The sequence below is a fragment of the Siniperca chuatsi genome, linkage group LG18 (genome assembly GCF_020085105.1).
Source record: "Siniperca chuatsi isolate FFG_IHB_CAS linkage group LG18, ASM2008510v1, whole genome shotgun sequence".
Taxonomy (NCBI): Eukaryota; Metazoa; Chordata; class Actinopteri; order Centrarchiformes; family Sinipercidae; genus Siniperca; species Siniperca chuatsi.
In genome coordinates this window covers 20401692-20415663 of record NC_058059.1, presented here as the reverse complement: position 1 = coordinate 20415663, position 13972 = coordinate 20401692, and the positions used below count along the sequence as shown (strand labels likewise).

Here is a 13972-nt window from a genome sequence, read left to right as displayed (position 1 = left end):
TGTAGGACCAGCTGATTTGACTGATTAGAACACATTCAGCTGGAGGAGAGACGTGTTCCAAACCTGTAGTGCTGTGATTCTCCATTCGTGATTCTGCCAGCCGCTCACCGGTACTTGATGAAACACTGAAGGTTTGTTGAAATCAGCTGATGTGGTGTCTGGTTGCTGAAAACCAGACTTGGGCACACGTCTGCCTCGTGTAGTGATTGGCGTGTCCTGTGTACGTGTGTGCACGCACGCCTCTTCCACATGGGCAAATTGAGCTAGCACCATTCACCAGATGCCGTATTGTTTGAATTTCTACTGTCGATCGATAATCGATGCAAATAATTCATGCGTACCATAGCGTGTGCGGGTGTTTTTTTTTCCCCTGCTCGTTATGTAATTCGACTTCCTCTCCCTCGTTATCAACGGGACAATCTGACGTCATCACCCAGCATCTGGGGGGGTGTGAGCAGCTCGCGGCTGCTGCTTCGAGACCAGCTAACGGACGAAAAACAAACTAGCTTAACTAGCCGCTCTCTGAGAAACGGGGAAGAAGGCGACTCGGGTCAGTTGTCTATTGCACGTCTGAATGTGTGCAGATAAGGTAGTGCGCGTTTTGCACTGACTTTTATGAAACCCGCTCTGCTTACCAGGCACAACGATGTCCGACGCTGCTAACACTACTACAGACAACAACGGGGACTCCGGGCTAAACGGTAAGCTAAATGTTACCAAATTGCTCGACTGGCACAGCCTGTCAGTGTGTTTTTTGTCTGAGGAACGTGTCGGGGTACGCGGCTGTATGTTTTTAAGTTTATTGTGGAACTGTTTATTGTGTAAAACAGTAGTTTATTCTGTCGTTATATCTTTTTTTTCCCGTGTAGCTGCATTGAAGGGGGGACGCTATGTTCCGTGTGTTTATTGACAGTGGTTGTACCAGTGGCGTTTCGACAGGCTTGACTGACAGGCTGTAAACCAATCAGCGATTTACGCGGAGGAGTGGAGGCGGGTTTAAGCATTGTCAACAAGGCGAGATTAGAAGTCAGAGCAGGGAAAAATGGTGGTTGAGAAATTTTGACAGTTTACACGCAGTCGCTGTACTTAAGTCACTGAAATCTTTATAAACAACAGAAACCAGCGTAGATTTTTAACGTTTGTACCTTCCTTCATCCTTTTATGTATTGTATTTTCAGATTTCAGTCTTAGAGTATAGGCCTACCAGGAATCATTTAAAAAAAAACATCCCTTTCTAAGTAATTAGGGTCCATTTCAAAATAAATTACTAACTCAGCATTTGGCAAATTGCATTTTTTATTTATTTTTTTTTACTGTGCGTTCACTGCATCATTTTATTTGTGTGGAAATGTATTGAACATTCAGTTGTTGAAATGGGATAGGCTACATATAAGACCTCGGCTTTGCCTAGGCCATTCGAGAACAAACAAAGGCATGTTTATTACACTGCTGCACTGACTCAGGGGCCTGCTGAGCTGCTGTGGTTTAAGTTTTACCACACTATGGGGGGCCGTGACTTGGCATGCTATTTATGGCCACAGTGACAAGGGAACAGACGTGAGGAAGGTGGGGAAAGTGTTACAGCACACAGCAGTGTAGGAACATGGAGACTGGTCGTTTGAAAGCCACAATCTGGGCAGGAATCAAACTTTCCAGTCACTTTTCTCATGTTAAGAGTACCATACATTTCTTTAATAGGATCGGATAGCAAGTGATCGATAGTTACCTTTTTAAAAATAGCCCGTGGAGTAAGCAAGTTGTCAGCATTTGTCTGGTGGATGGTAATAATGTTCTACCCTGGTTTACGGCCACTATTTGTACATTCAACAGGATGTCAGGCTATATCTCCCTCCAGTTATACGTAGTGGAAAGCAGCAAGTGTTGCTTTTATCTGAGACAGTTTTGGCATTATGTTCTGGTAGTTCTGTTGTGTATCTTAGAACAGTCTAACTTTTTGTATAAATATATCTTGAAAAATGTGACCTCTTATGCCAATAAGAAGAAAAAAGGCTGAAAACATTTCAGAAGGATCCAATATTTAATTTTGTCTGGGGCCCCGTAATCCCTTGCTACCACAACATTAACCCAGCACCATTCTTGATTAACTTACTCTTGCATTTGGCTGATAAACTTAGTGGTCTTAATTCCAAATGACTGAGCCAGAATAACTTAACTTATGAAGTATAAAATTCACAGCAGATTTTATCGGTGGCATTGGTGCACCAGGACATATTAGACTGTAACAGTACATGCTGAGACACAGCTTTAGGGACAGTAAGACCTTGTCAGATGGAGGGGCCAGCAGTGTGCTCTGTTATCTGAGACTGTTATTTTTGGCATTTCCTGGAGCTCTCACACCAGTGTCATAAACATTTTTATCTAATACCTGAGATCTTCAGGCAAGAGGCAGCCTCGGCCTTCCTCCCTCCTGTCTGAACCTCAGCATTAGTAGATCAAGAAGTCAAATCATGTGTGCTTCCTCTAAACCCACCCGACAGCTGATAACTGCTCTGTGGCCAGAATGTTCGGGAGCCGCAGCGCCATGGCAATGTGGTTTTAGTCCACGGAGCGGAGACAATGGGCTGTCGACACCAGCTTGGCTCGCAGTCCGACGTGTAATCTGCAGGATGAGTGCGAGTGCTGAGTCGAGGCCTGTGAAGGGGGACAGGGGTTCATTGTTTGGGTAGGGGGTATAACTGGCCTGAAGCATGAACTGAGAAATTCAGTCCCCAGAAAGCCCATGTGAACATGGTGTTAACTTGGAGTCATGTGACCTACTTGGTATGCTTCCCTCTTTTTTTATTTATTTATTTTTTTAATTTTGTTGAGTACAGAAGGATAAATTGTTTTTGTTTTCAAAGCTGCATGACAAGGGAGGTTCCCCCCCTGCCTGCCCAGCTTAGGATCAGAAAATCATTTTGACATCTTTCCTTTCTTTCTCATCCCCCTTTTTTCCTTTGGCTTTTGAGTAAAGGGCATTTTGCTGCACCTTGTGGGAGTGCTGTGGCTTCTTGAACACCCCGTACTAGTCAAAGACAAGAAGTAGATATTTGACATGTCCTAGCAGGAAAAGCACAGGTGCAATTAACAAGATTAATCATTGTTGCCAGTCCATGTAGGTGTGGCAGTTTTCAGGCACCTGTATTGTGCATGCTGGCACAACGGGACACTAAAATGGTCCTGCTCTGATGAGTCAAATGCCTGCTGTGAAAAAGGTCTTTCAAGGCTCCAACTGTAACTTTCTCTCCTCACTGATAGTTCAGACAAAAAGGCTTAATGGAAGCTCCTTGCTTGCCCAAAATGTTGTTTTGTTTCAAAGCTTCTGATGTGCATATCAAAGACGCAAATATTGGCAAATGAATGTCAGTGGCTGTACCAAAACACAAGAATAGGTAGGCAGTGCATTGTCTCCTGCTGTAGAGGCACAAGCAGGTTATTCTGGCAATATTGCTAAAAGGAAGTTAATATGCATCAGATTAAAAAAACGACTAAGTTAAACGACTCTTCCCATTTGCACACTAATGATATGAATGGCAAATGTAAGCAAAAAGCCTGCTGCTGGCGGCATATCAGATCTTGCACTGAGCAGGATATCGGCTTACTAGTTTATTAACATGACTTTACGCTGGCTCCGTCTTATCAGGTGATCCTGACACTTGTGTCCGGACATTTTTAAACAGAGAGACTCTTTAAAAAGCAATGCAAAATGTTATGATATTTAATATTTGTGTTGTGATGTACGTACATTTTACCTTTTTAATATCATCTGATAATGGTTGTCTTTTAATTACTGCCCATTGTTTTTAGAATATTAAGATCAAGTGGGAAAAAATACAATAATTTAATATCCAGGTGGAAATAGAAACTTTGAATACCACTTGGAATGTAAATTTTTTTGTTTTTTTTAATATATGTATGTATGTATATATATATATATATATATATATATATAATATAGTATAGTATAGTATAGTGAATTGTATGTTTGTCTGTTTCTTCCTACTTCCTACAGGGTCCTGGGTAGAGTTGGAGATGAACAGAGGCACTGCCGGATCAGTCCCATCATCCTCCACAGATGGCCCGGCCCCAGGCCTGCTGCCCCTCCCTCAGGTGGAGGAAGAGGAGGCCATGGTGGGGGGGCTGGAGCACGTCCCGTCATCGTCCTCGATCCACAATGGAGACATGGAGAAGATCCTGCTGGACGCCCAGCACGAGTCGAGCCGCAGCAACTCCTCCTGCGACAGGTAGTGTTAAAGGGGAACTCCACAGATTTTACACGTCAAAGTCCATTTAAAGGTCCTAGGGAGGACTACTGCGCATGTGAAAAGTTGTATAAAGCCTTTTGTGGCTCTAGAGGGAGCTACCCTGCTGAAGGGTCCCTGTGAAGACGCCGAGTCCCCGGTAGCTCTAGGGGTACTGTTCTGTATCTGAACCTGACCACTGACCTCCTTGTAGTTATACCTGTTATTGGGGGAAAAAAGAATTTAAATGCAACCTATATAATTAGACTGCATAAATAACATAGTAGAAAAAAGTTAGGAATATTTATTTTAAAAATGTAACAAACCACATGTAGATAGCAAACTAATCTTTTAACTCTGAGACTCACAAAATAAAACAGGTTTAGGTCAGAAGGCTGTTATATTTCCTAATCTGCTTAACATTTCATACAGACAAGGGCACGGGAATTTCCACCACGACTGAAAAGTTCAAAAAAAGTCACGAGTTCTTGGGTTCAAACAAGACGGTGTTTATAGTTGTGGAAGATTTAGGCCACGTGGTGAAGGTGGTTCCTGTCTCAGTTTAGGGCAGCCTGCTTCAGAAGTTGCATTTTAATTTTAAAGCCAAAACAAAATCACTTCCATGCTGTATGCTGAGATGATTATTCTGATTCTTCTTGTTTGTTCCTGATGTTGTTGCTGATTTTTAATTTTTTTTTAACCTGGTGTGTAATCATTTGCATTCCCTTCCAGCTGTTTTCTTCACTTTCAGGAAACTCAACATTTGCTCATTTTGAAACAATCTTGGTGGGGTTTTTTTGGTGACAATCAGTGACAAACAATATTTGTAGGATAGTTCAAATGTTGAGAAAACAGCAGTCTTGAGTAGCTTGACTGAAATATAACTTTTCAGCCAGATGACTGTTCATCTGCTAATCGCCCAATAAAAGCTCAGTGGGAAAAGTGAAACTTCTTATTTTTTTAATTTTTTACAAGAGGCGTTTAATATCTGTCACTTAGCTTCTAAAAACCCTAAACTTAATATTCCAGTAGAAAACTGAATTCAGCCATAAATCAGGAGTGGCTTCTCCTTCATAATTGCACTCTTGTTGAGTCAGCTTTGACTCTGACTTCACAGCTACTTAAAAGTTGCGTTGGCTTCCGAAAATAAAATGACGTCTTCTTGCCTCCCGTTTTATTGAGCATGTTAGAAAAGTCTCGACCCTTCAACTCCCTTCCACATCATGTGCTTATGTGTAATCCTCAAGGCTGCGATACAGCAGAGCTTATCAGAGAGCCACGTACTCAGTCTAAGTATTTGAGCCAAGAACGCTGTATCAACAAGCTGCTCTGAAATAAGCAGGAACACAAACATCAACATGGCAGTGTCTTAACACTTTTAGACCAGTTCAGGTGTCATATTACACAGATTTCATTAGGAAAATGTTTTCTTTCCTTGTCCTTTTCTAAGACGCACTTCAGTACACATTTCATCAGAGAGGTCAGAGTACAGGAGCAGCAGGACTTTACTGCTGGGTAAAGGACTGGTAAACATTATACACTGTCCTATTCGAGGTGTTTTAAAATGTAGACAGCAAGCAAACTCCTTTCACAACCACACGTGAGTCAGGACATAGCTTTCTTGCTCGATGTGCATGAAGTCATAAAACAGGAGTGGAACTGAAAGGATAAAGTAAAATATACAATACAAAATTACTGGATAACAAAGTAGGCCTAGTGCCCATGACATGTTACATACATACATGGATTTTTACTCATTTTTCCAGTTTGCAACAAAATTAAACCTAGCAACACTAAATGAAATCCCAATTATGATATGAGAAGTTAAGTTGACTAATTAAATTACTGCAATCACAGAGCAAGATCATAAAACAACAAACAGCAACATTCAATTTCCATTAAATTCTTCTTAATATCTTCAGATGAGCTCTTGAACAATGATATTTCAACTTACAGGCATTGCTTCTGCCAAGGAAACAACCGGATGGCATCGGCCCTATTTCCTGTCTACACAGTAACTTAACTTGACAAGGAGTGCTAATGCTAGAGCTGCCAGTTAGCAATGATTATTTTAATTTGCGATTCATTTAATTTATTGGCTTTTTTCCCTCCTAAGTGAGTAATTGCTTAGTCTATTAAAAATCAGAAAATAAAAACAAATGCCCATGCAAGCCCCCAGAGCCACATATTTCATCTTCCCATGGAATTTTTATTTTATTTTATTTGTTTTTGTTTTTAATGATGCGAGATGGAGAAAAACTGCCCTTTAAAACCCCTGAATAATACATTTATTTTTAGATACATTACTTAAAACTATTATTTGATCATCAAAATATTTGCTGATTAATTTCTGACTATAACACCAAAGCCAGTATGCAAGTTTCTTAAGTACATAATGTAACCAGAAGTATTAATAAAAAAATATTGGTTATTAAAAATGATATTGTTTAATTATGTATTTATGCTTTTCTTTTGTCTTGGTTTCTAACATCTTGGAGACCGTGTTGGAAAATAAGCGTTCTTCCTTTAACCTGTTATCCCTTGGGTTCAATGCGTTTTGTATATCCATATATAAAACGGTAAATAAAATTTACCCCCCAAAAGAGAAGCTGTGTTGAAATCATAGGTTTTTTAGTAGTCTATTAAACCTACGGTTATCTGAAGCACTGTTGCTATGGTTACTTGTAGTTTAATATCCTAATCCTAATATCCTTGAGCACTGATTTGGAATGTCTGTTCAGCATTTGACCTGAATTATGTTTTGAGGTGTTCTGTCACATGATTGTATCGAACACCAGAAACAAATATTTTCCATTCCCGTGGTATAAAGTCTATAACACACACATGAGAGAATTTTCCAGGATGATGTGAAGTTCATAAGGAGTCATGAGTTCGTGGCTTTGCTAATAACGAGGCCTCTGATTTGTGGTTTTTGACTCGGCCCACAGCCCTCCGCGGCCCCACAGTCCCCAGGATGACGGACAGATCATCTTTGACGTGGACATGACCGGCAGAAGAGACAGCCAAGTAAGGGCTTGTGTGCCTCTCAGGTTCTCCATCAGTCTGTTGCCATGGCAACCTCAACCACTGGCCCTGAAGTGGTGTGTGTACACGAGAATGACAACTGCTGCCTGCCTTTAGTTTCCATGGAGATGGCTGCCACACCCTGTGTGGATTTCTGTTTCTTTTGCACAGCATGCACTGTCACTATTACTTTCTCTCTTTTTCTCTTTCGATCTGTGAGGGCTCTCTGGAAACAAAACTTAAGTGTGTTTTTCTGTAGTCAAAAAACTTATTTGAGAAGGAGTCTCTGTCCATGACATATGCATAAATATACAGAACATGTCTTGTTTGTCTTGAAAGAATCATGGTCATAAATCCTGAAGGCCTATGTTGCTAAAGTGTGTGTGTGTGTGTCTTTAGTCAGAAGAGGACGTCTTGGACAAGGAGAGGGACATGGACATCCTGATGAAGGACGCAGATTGGGTTGCGGACTGGTCTAGTCGACCGGAAAACATTCCCCCCAAGTAAGTCTCAACTCAGTAAACGTCAAAGTAATGTTTCCATGGCAGCCAAACACACACAGCTGCCTGTTTGTCTCCAGAAAGTGGCTAGTCATTATGCCAATAAAATTGGTCTAAAGCACAATTATAAAGCCAGCTGCCAGAAATAGTGTGTGAAACTCTGATGCTGACGTAACCTTTGAAGAGTTGAAGGTGAATTGATCTACAAAGTTAAACCTTTTTTTTTTTTCTTTTTTTTTTTTTCAGAAATCTGAAGAAATGATTCATATTTTGTCTCGTGTAGACCATCTCAGATTTTCAGCCCTTGTTTATTCTTGACGTTTCTGTAATGCGTCACACCTACGGTTTAGCTGGTGCACAATCATATATCCTGTTGATTGACTGTTTCTTTTTTATTTTTGTATATCATGAATATATGCCAACAAACTAATTCAGAATATTTTTTTATATCAAAATGGGAGGGGGAAAGCTGACTCTTATTGCCACACACAACATTTAAATACTCAAATGTTTCTCAGTAAGATTATGTCAGATTTTGGGACGATCCAGTCTACCAAGGGCTAGCAGCAATAACATGGGTCAGATGTGTGCATTTGTGTCGGTTTGCAACAGTATTGCCAACACAATCAGCAACCCTCTGTGCTCCCAAATGCTCAAACATACATGGGATGAGTCCTGGAATAAGATGTAGCTCTTGTAATGATTTTTAAAATTATGACCTCAAATTAAAGACTGACTGTAAGGAAGTGAGTAAATGACTGACTGGAAACAGAGAAAAAAAGCAAATTGTCTCATTTGAGAAGCTTTTTTACCAAAGAATATTGATGACCTATGAATGACTTAAACTATAGATGTTTGGGGGCACATTAACCACGATTGACAGGTGTCAGGTTGTCAATCAACTGTGCTGTGTCTAAAGCGACTGTGATTTGTGCAGGGAGTTTCATTTCCGTCACCCTCGACGCTCGGTAACACTCAGCATGAGGAAGACCGGGGCCATGAAGAAAGGAGGCATCTTCTCAGCCGAGTTCCTCAAAGTCTTCATCCCCTCGCTGCTGCTATCACACATCCTGGCTCTGGGGCTGGGGTAAGAAAAAGACGCCACAGATCACCCATCCAGTCACAGTGTCACTGAGTGTGCATCAAGCCTGAAAGTAGTTTAATGAAATGTATAGAACTGATTTCCATTTTGTTTCATCAGTGAACGATCAGCATGGATTTTAATTTTTTTGTTTAATGCTCACACTTATATGTATGCCGTAAAGTAGTCAAAAGCTCTTTTTTATTTTTATGCCAAAATGTTAGATATTCTTTGTTGCTCCCAGAAATGTTTTCTTGTCAGCGTGAAAAACCAGCGTTTACACCATCACAGAACACTAAAACTGTCCACTGAAGCCAAAACTTCTTCTTGTAGCTTACATAAGGGCAGGGAACCCAGCATTCAGTGTTGTTAAAGGTTTGGGCATTGATATCAGTGTGGAAGCAGTTTGTGCTCAGATTTTGCTTTCCCCCTGTTAGAAGTGTTTCACATATTTTGAGACAATTTAATCAAAGATCATTTGTGTTTTATTTTTAATAATGCTTTTTGAAATATTTCCCAGTTGTACATAAGCCCCAGTAGGGGGAGCTGTACAGCCGCAGATACAAGTCGGCTGTGTCCCTCCCTTCATATCTGACAAACTGGCAGAGCAGCTGCTGACTGAAAGGCTGCACACCTGCCTCACAGGGAGCTCCGACACTCCCAGGAGCACGTTCTGTTTGCGATAATACATGTTACAGTAATCCTCGCTCCTCAATCAGATAACGTCGCAGCGATGATACCTCAGGCAGCAGTCTTGTACGTGACGTGGTATGCAATGAGTGTCATTAACGAACCTGTCATAATCACAGCATCCCTCTTGGCCGTTCTGGGGTTTATACGGTTACATAATAAATCACTGCGGTGCTCTCACTGAACTGTACCTGTTGTTTATGAAGAAGTTTATGAGAAAAGGGGCTAATAGTTTTATTATTGGTATTTCTTGTATTTCTGTTTATTTTAAAGGTGCTATTGATAAAATTGATAACATCCGGCTGCTAGATGACGCACCCCCCCCACTCCATTCCATTCCATTCCAGTGGTTGCCAGTTCGTTGCACAACCTGCATATTTCATGGTGGAGTGGAGTGAGACTCAGACTCAGTCATATCAAGTAATGAATCTTTCGTGATAGAGTAATTAATTTATTTTGCAGCACATAGCGATACATAAGCTATAGATTTAGTTTACTTTGTGCGGTGGTGTTTCATGTAACGTTATCTATGGCGATCATAGGATATGGCTAGCTGGTTTTAGGTAACCCTTTTCCCCCCATCATTTAATAATTATAGGGGCCCTATATTGGAACACTTACCGTAAAATGACATTTCAATCATCCTTACACTATAAGACATTAGGTAAATATTTACATTTTAATCCAATCAAAGAGTACAGTACATTGTAGGGATGCTATGAAAACCCACAGCGCAACGCAGCTGGCTTCATGGACAAATAACCACAAGTCCCCTCGATGAAGTGTCTCATAATAGGACTAACATTAGACTGCTATATGAGATGACACCCTCAATAAAAGGCACGTTTTGGGTCTAAACACTATAATGGTACAAGTTTTTGCAGGGCAACTTGATTGACCAGTCATCGGTCCGTCCGTCCGGGCCAGTGGTGGACTGGTCCACTTCTTTAAGAATGGAGTGGATGTGGGATCCCAATATATTACCAATGTGGCATGTCGAAGGTAAATTAAAGTTCCGAACTACTGTAAATCTGCTCATTATAGTGTTTAGACCCAAAACGTGACTGTTATTGAGGGTGTCATCTCATATAGCAGTCTAACGTTAGTAAGAGCAGATTTACATGCCATATTGGTAATATATTGGGATCCCACGTCCACTCCGTTCTTAAAGAAGAGCGACCGACTTTTCAGAAGTGGACCAGTCCACCACTGGCCCGGACAGATGGACCGGTGACTGGTCAATCAAGTTGCCCTGCATAAACTTCCCAGTTTGGGAAGCATTGGCTTAACATCCTGTTATTTTCTAATCCATTGATAGGTGAAGACGGAATAATGAATGTAACGTAGTCAGTTGAAAAGTGATTCCTGACCTCAGATCGGGGAGTTGACAAGAGGTTAAGCCTTGCCTTGCATGTCTAGTCAATACACCACCACAGCTGGATGTTTTTCACAGTGATAGTCACATTCGCATACTGCAGGGAGGATGGTTTGTGGGATGGTGATATGTAACCTGCTTCTTGTCTGTGTACCTTCTTCTCAACAGAGTCTACATCGGAAAGAGGTTGACCACGCCACCCGCCAGCTCTTTCTGAACCTGGAACTGAAGAAAAGTGCCTGAGAAGTGGCCATAAGTTGTTGGAGAAAGATTTGCTGTCATGAGAAGAATGCCCATCACTCCTCCCTCTGTCCCGCCTGCGTGCCCCCCCCCCGCCCCAAATCCCTGAGATATGACATGTTCTCAGGAGAAATACCATTTCCTCTCTCTCCCCTCCTTCCCCACCCTTTTTTTCTTGATCGCTGTTCTCCGACTGTTTGTAGATATCCCCTCTCTCCCCCCTTATATCCTTCACTCATTTGTATAAGCTTTTCAAAGAATAAATAGGGTCATATTTCCCTTTCCCCAGCGATTGGGTTTCAGTGTTTATAACGGGGGGGTTTTCAGGGAGCGTCACAGCATCAAACCAAACTCTTCTATTACATATGCTGTCCCAGTGCCCTTTGATTATCTGACAACAAGGGAGTACTGTCCAGTTTTAGAACTGACCACAGATTGTACCACCAACATGAGTAGCCCAACACTCGATCTCAAAAGGGTGTGACCACATTCAGAGTTGGCTACACGAACAGAAGAAGTGATCATGCCTTTTTTGAAAGTAGCCATTTTGTTCATTTTCTATAGGTAACAGGATCTTTTTTATTTTTATTTTATTTTACAACAGTGGTGGTTTATTGAAAAGTTGTAATGATGAAAGGAGTTATAGTTGCCATCCCAAACCACAAGTGCTCACGAATTGCACTGGGGGAGTCTCTGGCTCTGTCTGCCAGACGAGAGAGAGATTTATGTGACTTTTTTTTTTTTTTTTCACCTTTTCTGTGATGAAAACTAGTAATGAAAATCTATTCAGTTGTGCATCTGAATGAATATTTTTGCAAAGTGACAATAACTGGAAACCAAGGTGTAGATGTGTGCAGGCAGGCAGTGTGTCCCTTACAGTGTGTACACTAACAGTATTTTGTGGTTGGGTCTTGGGTAACGGCACTGCACGGTCCAGAAAGGTTCAGTCGTCTGTACAAACAGTCTGTGTCCACTTTGTCCTTCCACTTTTACTCCAGATTGGACTGGATTTACATTACACAGTACTCCTATTGTTTCTTCTTTTTTTGGTGATTTTTAAGTCATCAAAAAGGATTTGACATTTGCTTTGAGGACGTTTTTGAGTAATTTTATTTACAAAAAATGCAAGTATTTCATGAAAGATAAATGTTACACTTGAAATAATTTACTTTTACTCCGAAAATTGTTTTCAAAGCCGCTATCTTTGAGGAAAAATGTCCAGTGGTAGCCAGCCCTGCATTCTAACACTCCCAACAAAACAAGCAGAGATACTTCATCAAGCTGCAGATGAAGGGAACTGATTCCAGGGTCAGTCTGAGTTTGAACTGGCAGATAGTACCAGGTGAACCTCATGGAAGGGAGGTTTGTTTTTACCTAACAAGGCTTTACTTTATGCGTAAACACAGGTACTTGGCTTGCATATTCGGTACAGCGTGATTGAAAAGCTTGATACCAGACATTGGCTTCACTGCAGTATGTCTGAGGTTGGACTGACCAGAGCCAGACCTGCGTCAAATAATATTTGATTTAGAAGTTCAGATCTCATCGAAAGCCAGATCCTGAGAAGTTATTCTTTATTTCTGCAGGACATACAAGGGTGTTTTTTGTTGCAAAGTCACCCCAACCAGAAGTAAATAATTCCTAGAGATCTGATATTTCAGTTATTCAGGAGTAAATTAACTCTTTTTTTGAGCATTTGCAGGTTTTCATCCGATAATTGGCTTGTTGTGGACTACTTTGTTGACAGATGTACAGATTTTGACAGCTACTTGAAGTAAAGGTAGAACTAGCCTCTCCCATGACATAATTCCGCTGCAAATACTATTTGAACCAGCAGGTCGACTATTTTTTGCTTTACCTCTTATGACAGACTCTTAACTACCGACAGTGACTCGGGTATTGTCTCCATTTCAGCCACAGCGGTACTGCACACGACATACATGTCTCTGCCTGTGTTTGTACATGCAGCGTTTGACAGCGATACTTTGGATTGTTATTTCCTGTTTTGGTTTGTTTTGAGTTGTGTGTCTTTTGTTTTTTCCAGATGTAGCAGAAAGATTGTGAACGCCCAGAGCGGTAGTCAAGCTAGACATGGGTTGTGTTTCAAAGTGTGAAAATAAAACCCCCATTGTTGATGGCAGGGCCTGATGGGAAATGGAAGGTCTGGAGAGATTTCCCTCAGGCTGCGATGGTCGAAGTAGTAGTTATTGTAATGATGCATTTGCTTTGATTTTCTTTTTCCCACTACATTGGAAAAATTGATAAACATTTTGTCATTAAAGATAACCTGAATGAAGCTATTCACTGAGTGTGCCTTCTTAAATTTGATAGCTCTGAAAGAATTACTGTAAATCTGTTTGATACTTGTATCCCACAGGAAACCATGCCATGCTGCTAAATTATTGGCTATGCAAAATGTGAAATAGGAAAATAAAGGATCCAATTTTGCTAAATGCTGCTCTTAAATTCCTAAAATGTAATGATCTTTTTAACTGAATTTAATTTACCCTTTTGTTGATACTTAAATATGTAATCCTTAAGGACTTAAGGACTAATTTTCATGTTTTATTCAGTCAAGTTTTTTTTTAAATGAACCGTTTTGTCTATAAAATAACGATCATGTTAGAAATGATCAGAGCCCAAAGTGATCAGTGTCCTAAAAATGCTTGTTTTGTTTGACCAGCAGGCCAAAAAAGCTCTACAACATTGAATTTACTATAAAATGAAACTAATGGAAGCAACCAGGTGTCAATCTAATCAATATCTTTACAGAAGTCCTTAAAGTGGACAAAGATAGAAATTTCAACATTTAAAATTCCAA

General features: G+C 40.6%; 1 protein-coding gene across 1 annotated transcript; it reads left to right on the top strand.

The window, feature by feature from the left end:
* The first annotated feature begins 213 nt into the window (after positions 1-213).
* Positions 214-13451, top strand: bnip3lb (BCL2 interacting protein 3 like b). Its single transcript, XM_044173259.1, has 7 exons — positions 214-550; positions 639-701; positions 4013-4244; positions 7190-7268; positions 7665-7768; positions 8703-8852; positions 11080-13451. The coding sequence occupies exons 1-7, from the start codon at positions 334-336 to the stop codon at positions 11126-11128; spliced, it is 894 nt and encodes a 297-aa protein (XP_044029194.1). The 5' UTR covers positions 214-333; the 3' UTR covers positions 11129-13451.
* The last annotated feature ends 521 nt before the right edge of the window (positions 13452-13972 follow it).